At 45.5% G+C, this 15,635-nt stretch overlaps 1 protein-coding gene across 1 annotated transcript in view; it reads right to left on the bottom strand.

Annotated features, from left to right (window-relative positions):
* Positions 1–1,686: 1,686 nt before the first annotated feature.
* TWNK (twinkle mtDNA helicase) overlaps positions 1,687–15,635 on the bottom strand; it is a 40,684-nt gene continuing 26,735 nt past the window's right edge. The window contains exon 5 of the mRNA XM_068255290.1: positions 1,687–3,831. Coding sequence (XP_068111391.1) covers positions 3,580–3,831 — 252 coding nt within the window. The 3' untranslated portion in view covers positions 1,687–3,579. The remainder of the gene's footprint in view (positions 3,832–15,635) is intronic.

Raw genomic sequence — 15,635 nt, 5'->3', positions numbered from 1 at the left:
TAAAATCCCACCACATTGCATTATCGGAAACATTAGAGATCGTTTTAATATGCAGTGTATGATTTCCTTGTTTGAAGATGGCCAACCTATGTAGGGAGAGAGAGTGACACTTGCAAAACGCCTCACTGTGTGAATAAAAGCAATGCTGAGGCGGCACAAAAGAAATGAGTGAGATACTCGCCTATGGAAAGTGAGGGCTCTGATCCCATAAAGCCTTCCTGGTCCTTCTGCGCTGTCCCCCAGTGAACTTCTGAGCAATGGGACCTCTCAGCAAACTTGGTAAGTACTTGTGACCCTGAGTGCTTCTGAAGACGGGCACATCTGTACTGCGCATGCGTGGGCTCAGACTCGCACATGGGCAGTACGGATTCACTCATCTTCAGAAGTATTCAAGGACATGAGTATGTCTGAAGGCTGCCCGAGGAGGACTGAAGACATATTCCACCAAGCTGGTCAAAGGACTTCACCGCAGCCTGCTGGTGGAACAATGTGCTTTATTTCTAATAGATACATTTTTATATCTTTTCTGTATTGATTTATATTGTTGGATGTTCCTACAGTAGTATGCATGTATTTTGCTTTTACTGGGTACCCACAGTTGTTTTGAAAGGAAACCTAAAGAAAGAGGATTATGGAGGTTGCCATTTTGTTTCCTTTTAAACAATACCAACTTCTGGGCAGTCCTGCTGATCATGCTGGCATCAGTAGTGTCTGAATCATACACTTTAAACAAGCATGCAGCTAATCTGGTCAGAAACATCTGATCTGCTGCATGCTTGTTCAGGGTCTATGGCTAAAAGTATTAGAGGCAGAGGATAAGTAAGATTGCCAAGCAAACAGTATTGTTTAAAAAGTAAATAAATATGGCAGCCTCCATGTACCTCTCGCTTCAGGTTCCTTTTAAAGGACAACTGAAGTGTGAGGTATTTGGAGGCTGCCATATTTATTTCCTTTTAAACAATACCGGTTGCCTGGCAGCCCTGCTGATCTATTTGGCTGCAGTAGTGTCTGAATCATACTAGAAACAAGCATGCAGCTAATCTTGTCAGATCTGATAATAATGTTATAAACACCTGATCTGCTGTATGCTTGTCCAGGGTCTATGGCTAAACATATTAGAGGCTGAGGATCAGCAGGATAGCCAGGTAACAGGTATTGCTTAAAAGGAAATAAATATGGCAGCCTCCATATCCCTCTCGCTTCAGTTTAAAGGGACTCCGAGCACCTCTCATGGGTATGCCTTTAAGACCAGTACTGCAAAGTAATTAAAGATGCATACTTTTCTGTAGCTTGTGCTAACTTCTTTCATTTAATGCCTGAATCGCCATTCTACAAACAGTTTTCGTTCCATTTCAATTTAAAAATCGTGACTGTCATCTTGGCTATGTTATAACTTCCGGGTCACCCCTGTCTTCTCTGTTAGAGCAGTGCATCACTAAATGAAGCAGGAGGAGAAAAAGTGACATGCATGGCCATTGCAAGAGGCTCCTCCAGAGGGGTCATAGCACGACTTTGGTGAAAGTCGTCTGTCTAAAAGGCATGCCCATGAGAGGTGCTCGGAGTCCTTTTAAAGGCAATGTACAGGGCTATTGAACATGATGGTTCGGTATCAAATAATAACGAAACAATACAGCTATATTTAGATATAGCAGAACATTAGACGGTATACAAACCACAAAACAACAATTTCTATAAAAAGATGAATTTTATGAAACAACTTTTTTTCTTGCAGACTCCTATCAGTTAGAACAGCCAATGCTCTTCCATATGCCTGACTTGATAGTAATAAACACAATCACATACATCCTGGGTGTGCCTGGTTTACTACATTCCTCCCAGTGCTCTGCTATTAGTTTTTGTTATGCACACACAAGGAGCTGGGACATGGCATGATTTATTACACACGGATCAGTGCAAATGTACATTTTTAACAAGCATATGTGTTGTATGGCTCGGTTTCCACTTGTTTCAAGGAAGCGGATCCTAATGTTAAAAATAGGATCCGGATCCACTTGTTAAAGAAATCCAAAAAAACCCAGATCACAGCAAACGGAACACAGAATCAAAACTTGCTGCATTTTCCAAACGGACGGGTCCACAGACGCAATTAAAGCCTTTGAGAAAAGGACAGTATCCGATCTGCATGTTTGTTTGCCGCCATGCAAATACTTACTTGTCCCCCGGTACCGTTGCTGCCGACTCCTCCGATCAGCCTCAGTAAACAGATCAGTGCTGGGCAGAAGCATGGGGATCCCTATTAGGTTGCAAAAGACCAATGGGAGTCCTCAGCAGCAGGGAGGATTCTTATTGGTTCATGGTGGATCGATGAAAATTTTCCCAGTTGCTGGGGAGAATTGGTCTATTGCAATCCTGAGGGGAGCCCCATGCTACTGCCAGCCTCCGGTCTGAGCTTTGGGACAGAGAAGAGGAGTCAGCAGCGGTGGTACCAGGGGACAGGTAAGTATTGTCGATCAGATGCAAAAGGATGGCGCAGACGTGCGATGGAGCAAATCTCTTACCATGCCGTCTTGCATCCGCTACACTGTGTTAAATTCTTGCATATTTCCACTTATGAATGTTATTTTTGCCATTTCTAGGATGCTTTTACTAATGAAACAACTTTTCCTATTCAAGAAATGTAGATTTGCGATTGGTCAGTCAGCTGATGGCTTGTCATTCTCTAGAAGGGACATATGTCTTCACATTGACTAGAAGGCAGTGTGGTGAGCAGGCAGCTGGAGGTGGATGGGGTGGGTGGGGGGGGGGGGGGGAGATGAAGCTCTATGAACCGGGGAGCATGTTTCATTTTTTATTTAGCAAAATGCCCCTTTTTAAAAAAAAAAATGAAACTAATTTATACATAATTTAAAATAGATGCTCTTTTTAATGTGCATGAGAATGTGCCGGAACTTAGGTGGTAAAGAGGAATTAATTTATAGGTTATTTAGTCAGTGTTTGCCTATTGTAATACCTTTTCTCTCCCTGATTTACATTCTGAAATGTCACTGCTGGTGACATCTTTAGTTCTGTCAGATGATCCCTGCAGAATGTTAGTTTACGGAGTTCCAAAGCAGCTGGAAACAGCCATTATTTGCCACAATGCAAAGAGGTTCACAGACAACTGTCAGGACCATGGGCATAACATCATACAGTGGGAGGGGTTTCACCACAATTTCAGCCATGACAATTTCTGTCATACATAACATTCCCCCCCCCCCCTTGATTTACACTGGAAAAGGTAAAGATTTCTCATGGGAAAGGGGGGAGGGGAGTTGTCAAGGCAACTGACTGGGATGAAGTTTAATCCTGGTAAGTATACCTAACATCAAAAATCAAGAATTCTAGTTTGGTTGCACAGAAGGGCTTTTTCAGTAGAAATTGCTTTCTTTGACTACCCTTGGGCCTTGGCTCTGGCTTAGTTTTCAAAAAAGCAGTAATCCAGTGTCTTGTGGCAGTTTGGAGGCCAGAACCATTGTGAGATATGGACCTGGGACGTCCTGAGACGCCTGGAACAGACGTGAACTGCCCAACAGAAAAGTCTATTCAATTAAGTATTTGAATTTTCTATTGGCATATAAATTACTTATTTGTTTTAGTATTTGTAGGCTTCTCTGCTGGTGTACCATCTGGAGTCTCATCTTCCTTCGGTTTCTTCGTTTTAGTCTTGCTTTTGCTGGAAGAGAAGGTCAGGGAGGTTTTGTTGAATTCCAGGGCGATCTTCCCCAAATCTCCATCAAATCTGTTTTTAGTCACTTGGAGGAATCTCTTGCCCGGACCGCTGGCCAGCTTTCGGTCCTGGAGAATCAAGACATTGTCTGACTCCTGGCTGGCCTAGAGACAAGGAAACAAGCAGAAATCATAGTCTAAGGTGAGGATTTTTTTTTAACATACTAAAAATAAAGAAGGACTTTAACCACTTGAGGACCTAGGGCTTTCTACCCCTTAAGGACCGGCCACTTTTTTTCCATTCAGACCACTGCAGCTTTCACGGTTTATTGCTCGCTCATACAACCTACCACCTAAATGAATTTTGGCTCCTTTTCTTGTCACTAATAAAGCTTTCTTTTGGTGCTATTTGATTGCTCCTGCGATTTTTACTTTTTATTATATTCATCAAAAAAGACATGAATTTTGGCAAAAAAATGATTTTTTTAACTCTCTGTGCTGACATTTTTCAAATAAAGTAAAATTTCTGTATACATGCAGCGCGAAAAATGTGGACAAACATGTTTTTGATAAAAAAAAACCCATTCAGTGTATATTTATTGGTTTGGGTAAAAGTTATAGCGTTTACAAACTATGGTGCAAAAAGTGAATTTTCCCATTTTCAAGCATCTCTGACTTTTCTGACCCCCTGTCATGTTTCATGAGGGGCTAGAATTCCAGGATAGTTTAACCACTTCGGGACCACAGTCTTTTCGCCCCTTAAGGACCAGAGCCTTTTTCTCCATTCAGACCACTGCAGCTTTCACGGTTTATTGCTCGGTCATACAACCTACCACCTAAATGAATTTTACCTCCTTTTCTTGTCACTAATACAGCTTTCTTTTGATGCTATTTGATTGCTGCTGCGAGTTTTACTTTTTATTATATTCATCAAAAAAGACATGAATTTTGTCAAAAAAATGACTTTTTTAACTTTCTGTGCTGACATTTTTCAAATAAAGTAAAATTTCCTATACATTTGAGCGCGAAAGTTATTCTGCTACATGTCTTTGATAAAAAAAAAAACATTCAGTGTATATTTATTGGATTGGGTAAAAGTTATAGCGTTTACAAACTATGGTGCCAAAAGTGAATTTTCCCATTTTCAAGCATCTCTGACTTTTCTGCGCACCTGTCATGTTTCATGAGGGGCTAAAATTCCAGGATAGTACAAATACCCCCCAAATGACCCCATTTTGGAAAGAAGACATCCCAAAGTATTCAGTGAGAGGCATGGTGAGTTCATAGAAGATTTTATTTTTTGTCACAAGTTAGCGGAAAATGACAGTTTGTGACAAAAAAAAAAAAAAAAAAAAAGTTTCCATTTCTTCTAACTTGCGACAAAAAAAAATGAAATCTGCCACGGACTCACTATGCTCCTCTCTGAATACCTTGAAGTGTCTACTTTCCAGAATGGGGTCATTTGTGGGGTGTGTTTACTGTCCTGGCATTTGGGGGGTGCCTAATTGTAAGCACCCCTGTAAAGCCTAAAGATGCTCATTGGACTTTGGGCCCCTTAGCGCAGTTAGGCCGCAAAAAAGTGCCACACATGTGGTATTGCCGTACTCAGGAAAAGTAGTATAATGTGTTTTGGGGTGTATTTTTACACATACACATGCTGGGTGGGAGAAATGTCTCCGTAAATGACAATTTTTTTATTTTTTTTACACACAATTGTCTATTTATAGAGATATTTCTCCCACTCAGCATGGGTATGTGGAAAAATACACCCCAAAACACATTATACTACTTCTCCTGAGTACGGCGATACCACATGTGTGGCACTTTTTTGCACCCTAACTGCGCTAAGGGGCCCAAAGTCCAATGAGTACCTTTAGGATTTCACAGGTCATTTTGAGAAATTTCGTTTCAAGACTACTCCTCACGGTTTAGGGCCCCTAAAATGCCAGGACAGTATAGGAACCCCACAAATTACCCCATTTTAGAAAGAAGACACCCCAAGGTATTCCGTTAGATGTATGGTGAGTTCATAGAAGATTTTTTTTTTTTGTCACAAGTTAGCGGAAATTGATTTTAATTGTTTTTTTTCACAAAGTGTCATTTTCCGCTAACTTGTGACAAAAAATAAAATCTTCTATGAACTCGCCATTCTCCTAACGGAATACCTTGGGGTGTCTTCTTTCTAAAATGGAGTCATTTGTGGGGTTCCTATACTGCCCTGGCATTTTAGGGGCCCTAAACCGTGAGGAGTAGTCTTGAAACCAAATGTGGCAAAATGACCTGTGAAATCCTAAAGGTACTCATTGGACTTTGGGCCCCTTAGCGCACTTAGGGTGCAAAAAAGTGCCACACATGTGGTATCGCCGTACTCAGAAGAAGTAGTATAATGTGTTTTGTGGTGTATTTTTACATATAACCATGCTGGGTGGGAGAAATATCTCTGTAAATGACACATTTTTTTATTTGTTTTACACACAATTGTCCATTTACAGAGAGATTTCTCCCACCCAGCATGGGTATGTGTAAAAATACACCACAAAACACATTATACTACTTCTCCTGAGTATGGCGATACCACATGTGTGACACTTTTTTGCAGCCTAGGTGCGCTAAGGGGCCCAACGTCCTATTCACAGGTCATTTTGAGGCATTTGTTTTCTAGACTACTCCTCACGGTTTAGGGCCCCTAAAATGCCAGGGCAGTATAGGAACCCCACAAGTGACCCCATTTTAGAAAGAAGACACCCCAAGGTATTCCGTTAGGGGTATGGTGAGTTCATAGAAGATTTTATTTTTTCTCACAAGTTAGTGAAAAATGACACTTTGTGAAAAAAACAATAACAATCCAATTTCCGCTAACTTTTGACAAAAAATAAAATATTCTATGAACTCATCATACACCTAACAGAATACCTTGGGGTGTCTTCTTTCTAAAATGGGGTCACTTGTGGGGTTCCTATACTGCCCTGGCATTTTACGGGCCCAAAACTGTGAGTAGTCTGGAAACCAAATTTCTCAAAATGACTGTTCAGGGGTATAAGCATCTGCAAATTTTGATGACAGGTGGTCTATGAGGGGGCAAATTTTGTGGAATCGGTCATAAGCAGGGTGGCCTCTTAGATGACAGGATGTATTGGGCCTGATCTGATGGATAGGAGTGCTAGGGGGGTGACAGGAGGTGATTGATGGGTGTCTCAGGGGGCGGTTAGAGGGGAAAATAGATGCAATCAATGCACTGGGGAGGTGATCGGAAGGGGGTCTGAGGGGGAACTGAGGGTTTGGCCGAGTGATCAGGAGCCCACACGGGGCAAATTAGGGCCTGATCTGATGGGTAGGTGTGCTAGGGGGTGACAGGAGGTGATTGATGGGTGTCTCAAGGTGTGATTAGAGGGGGGAAATAGATGCAAGCAATGCACTGGCGAGGTGATCAGGGCTGGGGTCTGAGGGCGTTCTGAGGTGTGGGCGGGTGATTGGGTGCCCGCAAGGGGCAGATTAGGGTCTAATCTGATGGGTAACAGTGACAGGTGGTGATGGGGGTGATTGATGGGTAATTAGTGGGTGTTTAGAGGAGAGAATAGATGTAAACAATGGATTTGGGAGGTGATCTGATGTCGGATCTGCGGGCGATCTATTGGTGTGGGTGGGTGATCAGATTGCCCGCAAGGGGCAGGTTAGGGGCTGATTGATGGGTGGCAGTGACAGGGGGTGATTGATGGGTGGCAGTGACAGGGGGTGATTGATGGGTGATTGACAGGTAATCAGTGGGTTATTACAGGGGAGAACAGATGTAAATATTGCACGGGCGAATTGATAAGGGGGGGGGGTCTGAGGGCAATCTGAGCGTGTGGGCAGGTGATTGGGTGCCCGCAAGGGGCAGATTAGGGTCTAATCTGATGGGTAACAGTGACAGGTGGTGATAGGGGGTGATTGATGGGTAATTAGTGGGTGTTTAGAGGAGAGAATAGATGTAAACAATGGATTTGGGAGGTGATCTGATGTCGGATCTGCGGGCGATCTATTGGTGTGGGTGGGTGATCAGATTGCCCGCAAGGGGCAGGTTAGGGGCTGATTGATGGGTGGCAGTGACAGGGGGTGATTGATGGGTGGCAGTGACAGGGGGTGATTGATGGGTGATTGACAGGTAATCAGTGGGTTATTACAGGGGAGAACAGATGTAAATATTGCACGGGCGAATTGATAAGGGGGGGGGGTCTGAGGGCAATCTGAGCGTGTGGGCAGGTGATTGGGTGCCCGCAAGGGGCAGATTAGGGTCTAATCTGATGGGTAACAGTGACAGGTGGTGATGGGGGTTATTGATGGGTAATTAGTGGGTGTTTAGAGGAGAGAATAGATGTAAACAATGGATTTGGGAGGTGATCTGATGTCGGATCTGCGGGCGATCTATTGGTGTGGGGGGGTGATCAGATTGCCCGCAAGGGGCAGATCAGGGGCTGATTGATGGGTGGCAGTGACAGGGGGTGATTGACGGGTGATTGACAGGTGATTGACAGGTGATTGACAGGTGATTGACAGGTGATTGACAGGTGAGATAGATGCATACAGTACACGGGGGGGGGGGGGGTCTGGGGGGGGGTCTGGGGAGAATCTGAGGGGTGGGGGGGTGATCAGGAGGGAGTAGGGGGCAGATTAGGGACTTAAAAAAAAAATAGCGTTGACAGATAGTGACAGGGAGTGATTGATGGGTGATTAGGGGGGTGACTGGGTGCAAACAGTGGTCTGGGGGGTGGGCAGGGGGGGGTCTGAGGGGTGCTGTGGGCGATCAGGGGGCAGGGGGGGGGAAATCAGTGTGCTTGGGTGCAGACTAGGGTGGCTGCAGCCTGCCCTGGTGGTCCCTCGGACACTGGGACCACCAGGGCAGGAGGCAGCCAGTATAATAGGCTTTGTATACATTACAAAGCCTATTATACACTGTTGCAGCGGCGATCCGGATGCCAGTAACCCGCCGGCGCTTCCGAACGGCCGGCGGGTTACGGCGAACGGGGGGCGGAGCCAGTCCCCGGCGGCTGATCGCGTCACGAATGACGCGATCGCCGCATAGCCACTCCCGCAGCCGCCCCCGCCGATGGGCGTATTGCGGTCGTTTGGGACCGGTCTTTGCCGCCGCCCATCGGCTGGGGGCGGTCGTTAAGTGGATAAATACCCCCCAAATGACCCCATTTTGGAAAGAAGACATCCCAAAGTATTCACTGAGAGGCATAGTGAGTTCATAGAAGATATTATTTTTTGTCACAAGTAAGCGGAAAATGACACTTTGTGAGAAAAAAAAAAAAAAAAAAAGTTTCCATTTATTCTAACTTGCGACAAAAAAAAATGAAATCCGCCACGGACTCACCATGCCCCTCTCTGAATACCTTGAAGGGTCTACTTTCCAAAATGGGATCATTTGTGGGGTGTGTTTACTGTCCTGACATTTTGGGGGGTGCTAAATTGTAAGCACCCCTGTAAAGCCTAAAGGTGCTCATTGGACTTTGGACCCCTTAGCGCAGTTAGGCTGCAAAAAAGTGCCACACATGTGGTATTGCCGTACTCAGGAGAAGTAGTATAATGTGTTTTGGGGTGTATTTTTACACATACCCATGCTGGGTGGGAGAAATATCTCTGTAAATGACAATTTGTTAATTTTTTTTTACACACAATTGTCCATTTACAGAGATATTTCTCCCACTCAGCATGGGTATGTGTAAAAATACACCACAAAACACATTATACTACTTCTCCTGAGTACGGCGATACCACATGTGTGGCACTTTTTTGCACCCTAACTGCGCTAAAGGGCCCAAAGTCCAATGAGTACCTTTAGGATTTCACAGGTCATTTTGAGAAATTTCGTTTCAAGACTACTCCTCACGGTTTAGGGCCCCTAAAATGCCAGGGCAGTATAGGAACCCCACAAATGACCCCATTTTAGAAAGAAGACACCCCAAGGTATTCCGTTAGTAGTATGGCGAGTTCATAGAAGATTTTATTTTTTGTCACAAGTTAGCGGAAAATGACACTTAGCGGAAATTGATTTTAATTGTGTTTTTTCACAAACTTTTGACAAAAAATAAAATCTTCTATGAACTCACCATACTCCTAACGGAATACCTTGGGGTGTCTTCTTTCTAAAATGGGGTCATTTGTGGGGTTCCTATACTGCCCTGGCATTTTAAGGGCCCTAAACCGTGAGGAGTAGTCTTGAAACGAAATTTCTCAAAATGACCTGTGAAATCCTAAAGGTACTCATTGGACTTTGGGCCCTTTAGCGCAGTTAGGGTGCAAAAAAGTGCCACACATGTGGTATCGCCATACTCGGGAGAAGTAGTACAATGTGTTTTGGGGTGTATTTTTACACATACCCATGCTGGGTGGGAGAAATACCTCTGTAAATGGACAATTGTGTGTAAAAAAATCAAAAGATTGTCATTTACAGAGGTATTTCTCCCACCCAGCATGGGTATGTGTAAAAATACACCCCAAAACACATTGTACTACTTCTCCCGAGTACGGCGATACCACATGTGTGGCACTTTTTTGCACCCTAACTGCACTAAGGGGCCCAAAGTCCAATGAGTACCTTTAGGATTTCACAGGTCATTTTTGTTTCAAGACTACTCCTCACGGTTTAGGGCCCCTAAAATGCCAGGGCAGTATAGGAACCCCACTAATGACCCCATTTTAGAAAGAAGACACCCCAAGGTATTCCGTTAGGAGTATGGTGAGTTCATAGAAGTTTTTATTTTTTTGTCACAAGTTAGCGGAAATTGATTTTAATAGTTTTTTTTCACAAAGTGTCATTTTCCGCTAACTTGTGACAAAAAATAAAATCTTCTATGAACTCACCATACTCCGTACGGAATACCTTTGGGTGTCTTCTTTCTAGAATGGGGTCATTTGTAGGGTTCCTATACTGCCCTGGCATTTTAGGGGCCCTAAACCGTGAGGAGTAGTCTTGAAACCAAATGTCGCAAAATGACCTGTGAAATCCTAAAGGTACTCATTGGACTTTGGGCCCCTTAGCGTACTTAGGGTGTAAAAAAGTGCCACACATGTGGTACCGCTGTACTCAGGAGAAGTAGTATAATGCGTTTTGGGGTGTATTTTTACACATACCCATGCTAAGTGGGAGAAATATCTCTGTAAATGACAATTGTTTGATTTTTTTACACACAATTGTCCATTTACATAGAAATTTCTCCCACCCAGCATGGGTATGTGTAAAAATACACCCCAAAACACATTATACTACTTTTCCTGAGTACGGCGGTACCACATGTGTGACACTTTTTTGCAGCCTAGGTGCGCTAAGGGGCCCAAAGTCCTATTCACAGGTCATTTTGAAGCATTTGTTTTCTAGACTACTCCTCGCGGTTTAGGGCCCCTAAAATGCCAGGGCAGTATAGGAACCCCACAAGTGACCCCATTTTAGAAAGAAGACACCCCAAGGTATTCCGTTAGGTGTATGGCGAGTTCATAGAAGATTTTATTTTTTGTCACAAGTTAGTGAAAAATGACACTTTGTTAAAAAAAACCAATAAAAATTAATTTCCGCTAACTCTTGACAAAAAATAAAATCTTCTATGAACTCGTCATACACCTAACATAATACCTTGGGGTGTCTTTTTTTTCTAAAATGGGGTCACTTGTGGGGTTCCTATACCGCACTGGCATTTTACAGGCCCAAAACCGTGAGTAGTCTGGAAACCAAATGTCTCAAAATGACTGTTCAGGGGTATAAGCATCTGCAAATTTTGATGACAGGTGGTCTATGAGGGGGCGAATTTTGTGGAACCGGTCATAAGCAGGGTGGCCTTTTAGATGACAGGTTGTATTGGGCCTGATCTGATGGATAGGAGTGCTAGGGGGGTGACAGGAGGTGATTGATGGGTGTCTCAGGGGGTGGTTAGAGGGGAAAATAGATGCAATCCATGCACTGGGGAGGTGATCGGAAGGGGGTCTGAGGGTTTGGCCGAGTGATCAGGAGCCCACACGGGGCAAATTGGGGCCTGATCTGATGGGTAGGTGTGCTAGGGGGTGACAGGAGGTGATTGATGGGTGTCTCAAGGTGTGATTAGAGGGGGGAATAGATGCAAGCAATGCACTGGCGAGGTGATCAGGGCTGGGGTCTGAGGGCATTCTGAGGGTGTGGGCGGGTGATTGAGTGCCCTAGGGGCAGATAGGGGTCTAATCTGATAGGTAGCAGTGACAGGGGGTGATTGATGGGTAATTAGTGGGTGTTTAGGGTAGAGAATAGATGGAAACACTGCGCTTGGGTGGTGATCTGATGTCGGATCTGCGGGCGATCTATTGGTGTGGGTGGGTGATCAGTTTGCCCGCAAGGGGCAGGTTAGGGGCTGATTGATGGGTGGCAGTGACAGCGGGTGATTGATGGGTGGCAGTGACAGGGGGTGATTGATGGGTGGCAGTGACAGGGGGTGATTGATGGGTGATTGACAGGTAATCAGTGGGTTATTACAGGGGAGAACAGATGTAAATATTGCACTGGCGAATTGATAAGGGGGGGTCTGAGGGCAATCTGAGCGTGTAGGCGGGCGATTGGGTGCCCGCAAGGGGCAGATTAGGGTCTGATCTGATAGGTAACAGTGACAGGTGGTGATAGGGAGTGATTGATGGGTGATTGATGGGTAATTAGTGGGTGTTTAGAGGAGAGAATAGATGGAAACACTGCGCTTGGGTGGTGATCTGATGTCGGATCTGCGGGCGATCTATTGGTGTGGGTGGGTGATCAGATTGCCCGCAAGGGGCAGGTTAGGGGCTGATTGTTGGGTGGCAGTGACAGGGGGTGATTGATGGGTGATAGGTGATTGGCAGGTGATTGACAGGTGATCAGTGGGTTATTACAGGGAAGGACAGATGTAATTAATGCACTGGCGAATTTATAAGGGGGGGGGGGGTCTGAGGGCAATCTGAGCGTGTGGGCGGGTGATTGGGTGCCCGCAAGGGGCAGATTAGGGTCTGATATGATAGGTAACAGTGACAGGTGGTGATAGGGGGTGATTGATGGGTGATTGATGGGTAATTAGTGGGTGTTTAGAGAAGATAACAGATGTAAACAATACATTTGGGAGGTAATCTGACGGCGGGTTTGCGGGCGATCTAATGGTGTGGGTGGGTGATCAGATTGCCCGCAAGGGGCAGGTTAGGGGCTGATTGATGGGTGGCAGTGACAGGGGGTGACAGGGGGTGATTGATGGGTGATAGGTGATTGGCAGGTGATTGACAGGTGATCAGTGGGTTATTACAGGGAAGAACAGATGTAATTAATGCACTGGTGAATTGATAAGGGGGGGTCAGAGGGCAATCTGAGCGTGTGGGCGGGTGATTGGGTGCCCGCAAGGGGCAGATTAGGGTCTGATCTGATAGGTAAAAGTGACAGGTGGTGATAGGGGGTGATTGATGGGTAATTAGTGGGTGTTTAGAGGAGAGAATAGATGTAAACAATGGATTTGGGAGGTGATCTGATGTCGGATCTGTGGGCGATCTATTGGTGTGGGGGGGTGATCAGATTGCCCGCAAGGGGCAGGTTAGGGGCTGATTGATGGGTGGCAGTGACAGGGGGTGATTGATGGGTGATTGACGGGTGATTGACAGGTGATCAGGGGGATAGATGCATACAGTAAACAGGGGAGGGGGGTGGTCTGGGGGGGGGGGGGGGGGTCTGGGGAGAATCTGAGGGGTGGGGGTGATCAGGAGGGGGCAGGGAGCAGGGGGGGGGGGATAAAAAAAAAATAGCGTTGACAGATAGTGACAGGGAGTGATTGATGGGTGATTAGGGGGGTGATTGGGTGCAAACAGGGGTCTGGGGGGTGGGCAGGGGGGGGTCTGATGGGTGCTGTGGGCGATCTGGGGCAGGGGGGGGAGAAATCAGTGTGCTTGGGTGCAGACTAGGGTGGCTGCAGCCTGCCCTGGTGGTCCCTCGGACACTGGGACCACCAGGGCAGGAGGCAGCCTGTATAATACACTTTGTAAACATTACAAAGTGTATTATACACTTTGTATGCGGCGATCGCGGGGTTAACATCCCGCCGGCGCTTCCGTATAGCCGGCGGGATGTTGCGGCGAGCGAGCGGTGACAGGCGCCGGCGGAGGATCGCGTCACGGATGACGCGATCGCTCCGCCCATGCCCTTAAATGGACCGCCGCCTCTGTGGGTGAGCCGGTCCTTAAGGGCTCCACTTCCCGGCCGCCTCTGTGCGTTAGGCGGTCGGGAAGTGGTTAAGGGCCCGTTTCCACTACACACGGTGCGGTGCGATTACTGCACAGCATCCAAACTGCAGTCAATGTTAATCAATGGTACCCTTTCCATTGACGCAAATTTCCGGTCACAATAAGATGTGGTGCGGCTAAATTTATGTATAGCATGCTGCAGTTTTCCGCAGTTCACATGTGGGTCCCATAGGGATTGTATTGCACTGCGGCACAACCTGAAGTAAATGCGAGTGTATGCGGTGATCACACAGTGGCAATGTGGCCGTGGAAATGGGCCCTAAAACACAGCACAATACCTAAAGCCACACTGGTGGTATAAAACTCAGCATTTGCTTTTTGTGCTAAAACCTACTACCAGGAAAAAAAATGGTAGCAGTAGAGTATTCAGTTAAAGGGATACTGTAGGGGGGTCGGGGGAAAATGAGTTGAACTTACCCGGGGCTTCTAATGGTCCCCCGCAGACATCCTGTGTTGGCGCAGCCACTCACCGATGCTCCGGCCCCGCCTCCGGTTCACTTCTGGAATTTCTGACTTTAAAGTCAGAAAACCACTGCGCCTGCACGCCCGTGTCCTCGCTCCCGTTGATGTCACCAGGAGTGTACTGCGCAGACACAGACCATACTGGGCCTGCGCTGTGCGCTCTTGATGACATCAGTGGGATCGAGGACACGGCAAGGCAGGCGCAGTGGTTTTCTGACTTTAAAGTCTGAAATTTCAGAAGTGAACCGGAGGCGGGGCTGGAGCATCGGTGAGTGGCTGCGCCAACACAGGATGTCTGCGGGGGACCGTTAGAAGCCCCGGGTAAGTTCAACTCATTTTCCCCTGACCCCCCTACAGTATCCCTTTAAACACAACAGTTTCTTCTTCAGTGGGAAGCTTATATCCGATGCCGAAATTGAGGAATTGATTACATTATCTCGTTTGTTTTCTTATCAGCCACTACTAGTAAACATTGCTAGCTGTGCTTCAACTAAACACAAGCAGAAAGTGTACACAGAAGACAAATTCTCACTGGGTACATTATAATATATAAATACTGTAGCTATGCAATAAATTACAATGGCAGCTTTCAGAACACATAAACTGTACTTAGAGAACTTTGTAAATAGATGATGATGATACTTGTGCACAAAAGGAAATATGGGTAATAAAAAGTAGGAAAACATGTTTTTATTTAATGTTATGTCAGAGTTTAAATCCGCTTTAAGGAGAATGCTTTGCTCCCCATTAGAGATAATTTCTCATTGGAGGAGAACTCACTAAAGAGCACATGAATGATTTGTGAGTTATGAATGTGTAGGTGTGTATGTGTCAGTTATCATGTGTATGTGGATTGGCTTTTCACAATCTGTCCAGTGTCCACACAGGAAGCTAAAGTGAGACATGATCACCTATTTATAACCAGCCACTCAGAGAAGTTCAAACCAGTCACCTGATAATGGAAATGTATGCTCCTCCATGAACACTTATTGCTAGAGAAATTCTCATACTGTAGTAAAATGTATAATTTATTCCCCATAATAACAGGTCAGCTTCCAAATGTCACTGTGTTGGGAAAATACAAGCAATCTGGCGGAGAAAGCTTGTACTGTTTTTTAAACTACGCAGATTCAGCATAAGACTTACCTAAATAGTCCATGTCGCATGAATAACAGCACTCAAGTGACAACTTTTTTTTTCCAGCGATTATCTGCTGCAAATGGTTTTCTATACCCAGGGTGTAATTATATTAGGCTCAG

This window comes from Hyperolius riggenbachi, chromosome 10 (genome assembly GCF_040937935.1).
Source record: "Hyperolius riggenbachi isolate aHypRig1 chromosome 10, aHypRig1.pri, whole genome shotgun sequence".
NCBI classification, from domain to species: Eukaryota; Metazoa; Chordata; class Amphibia; order Anura; family Hyperoliidae; genus Hyperolius; species Hyperolius riggenbachi.
Note: the sequence above shows the minus strand (reverse complement) of the source record. Positions and strands in the feature narration are given on the sequence as shown.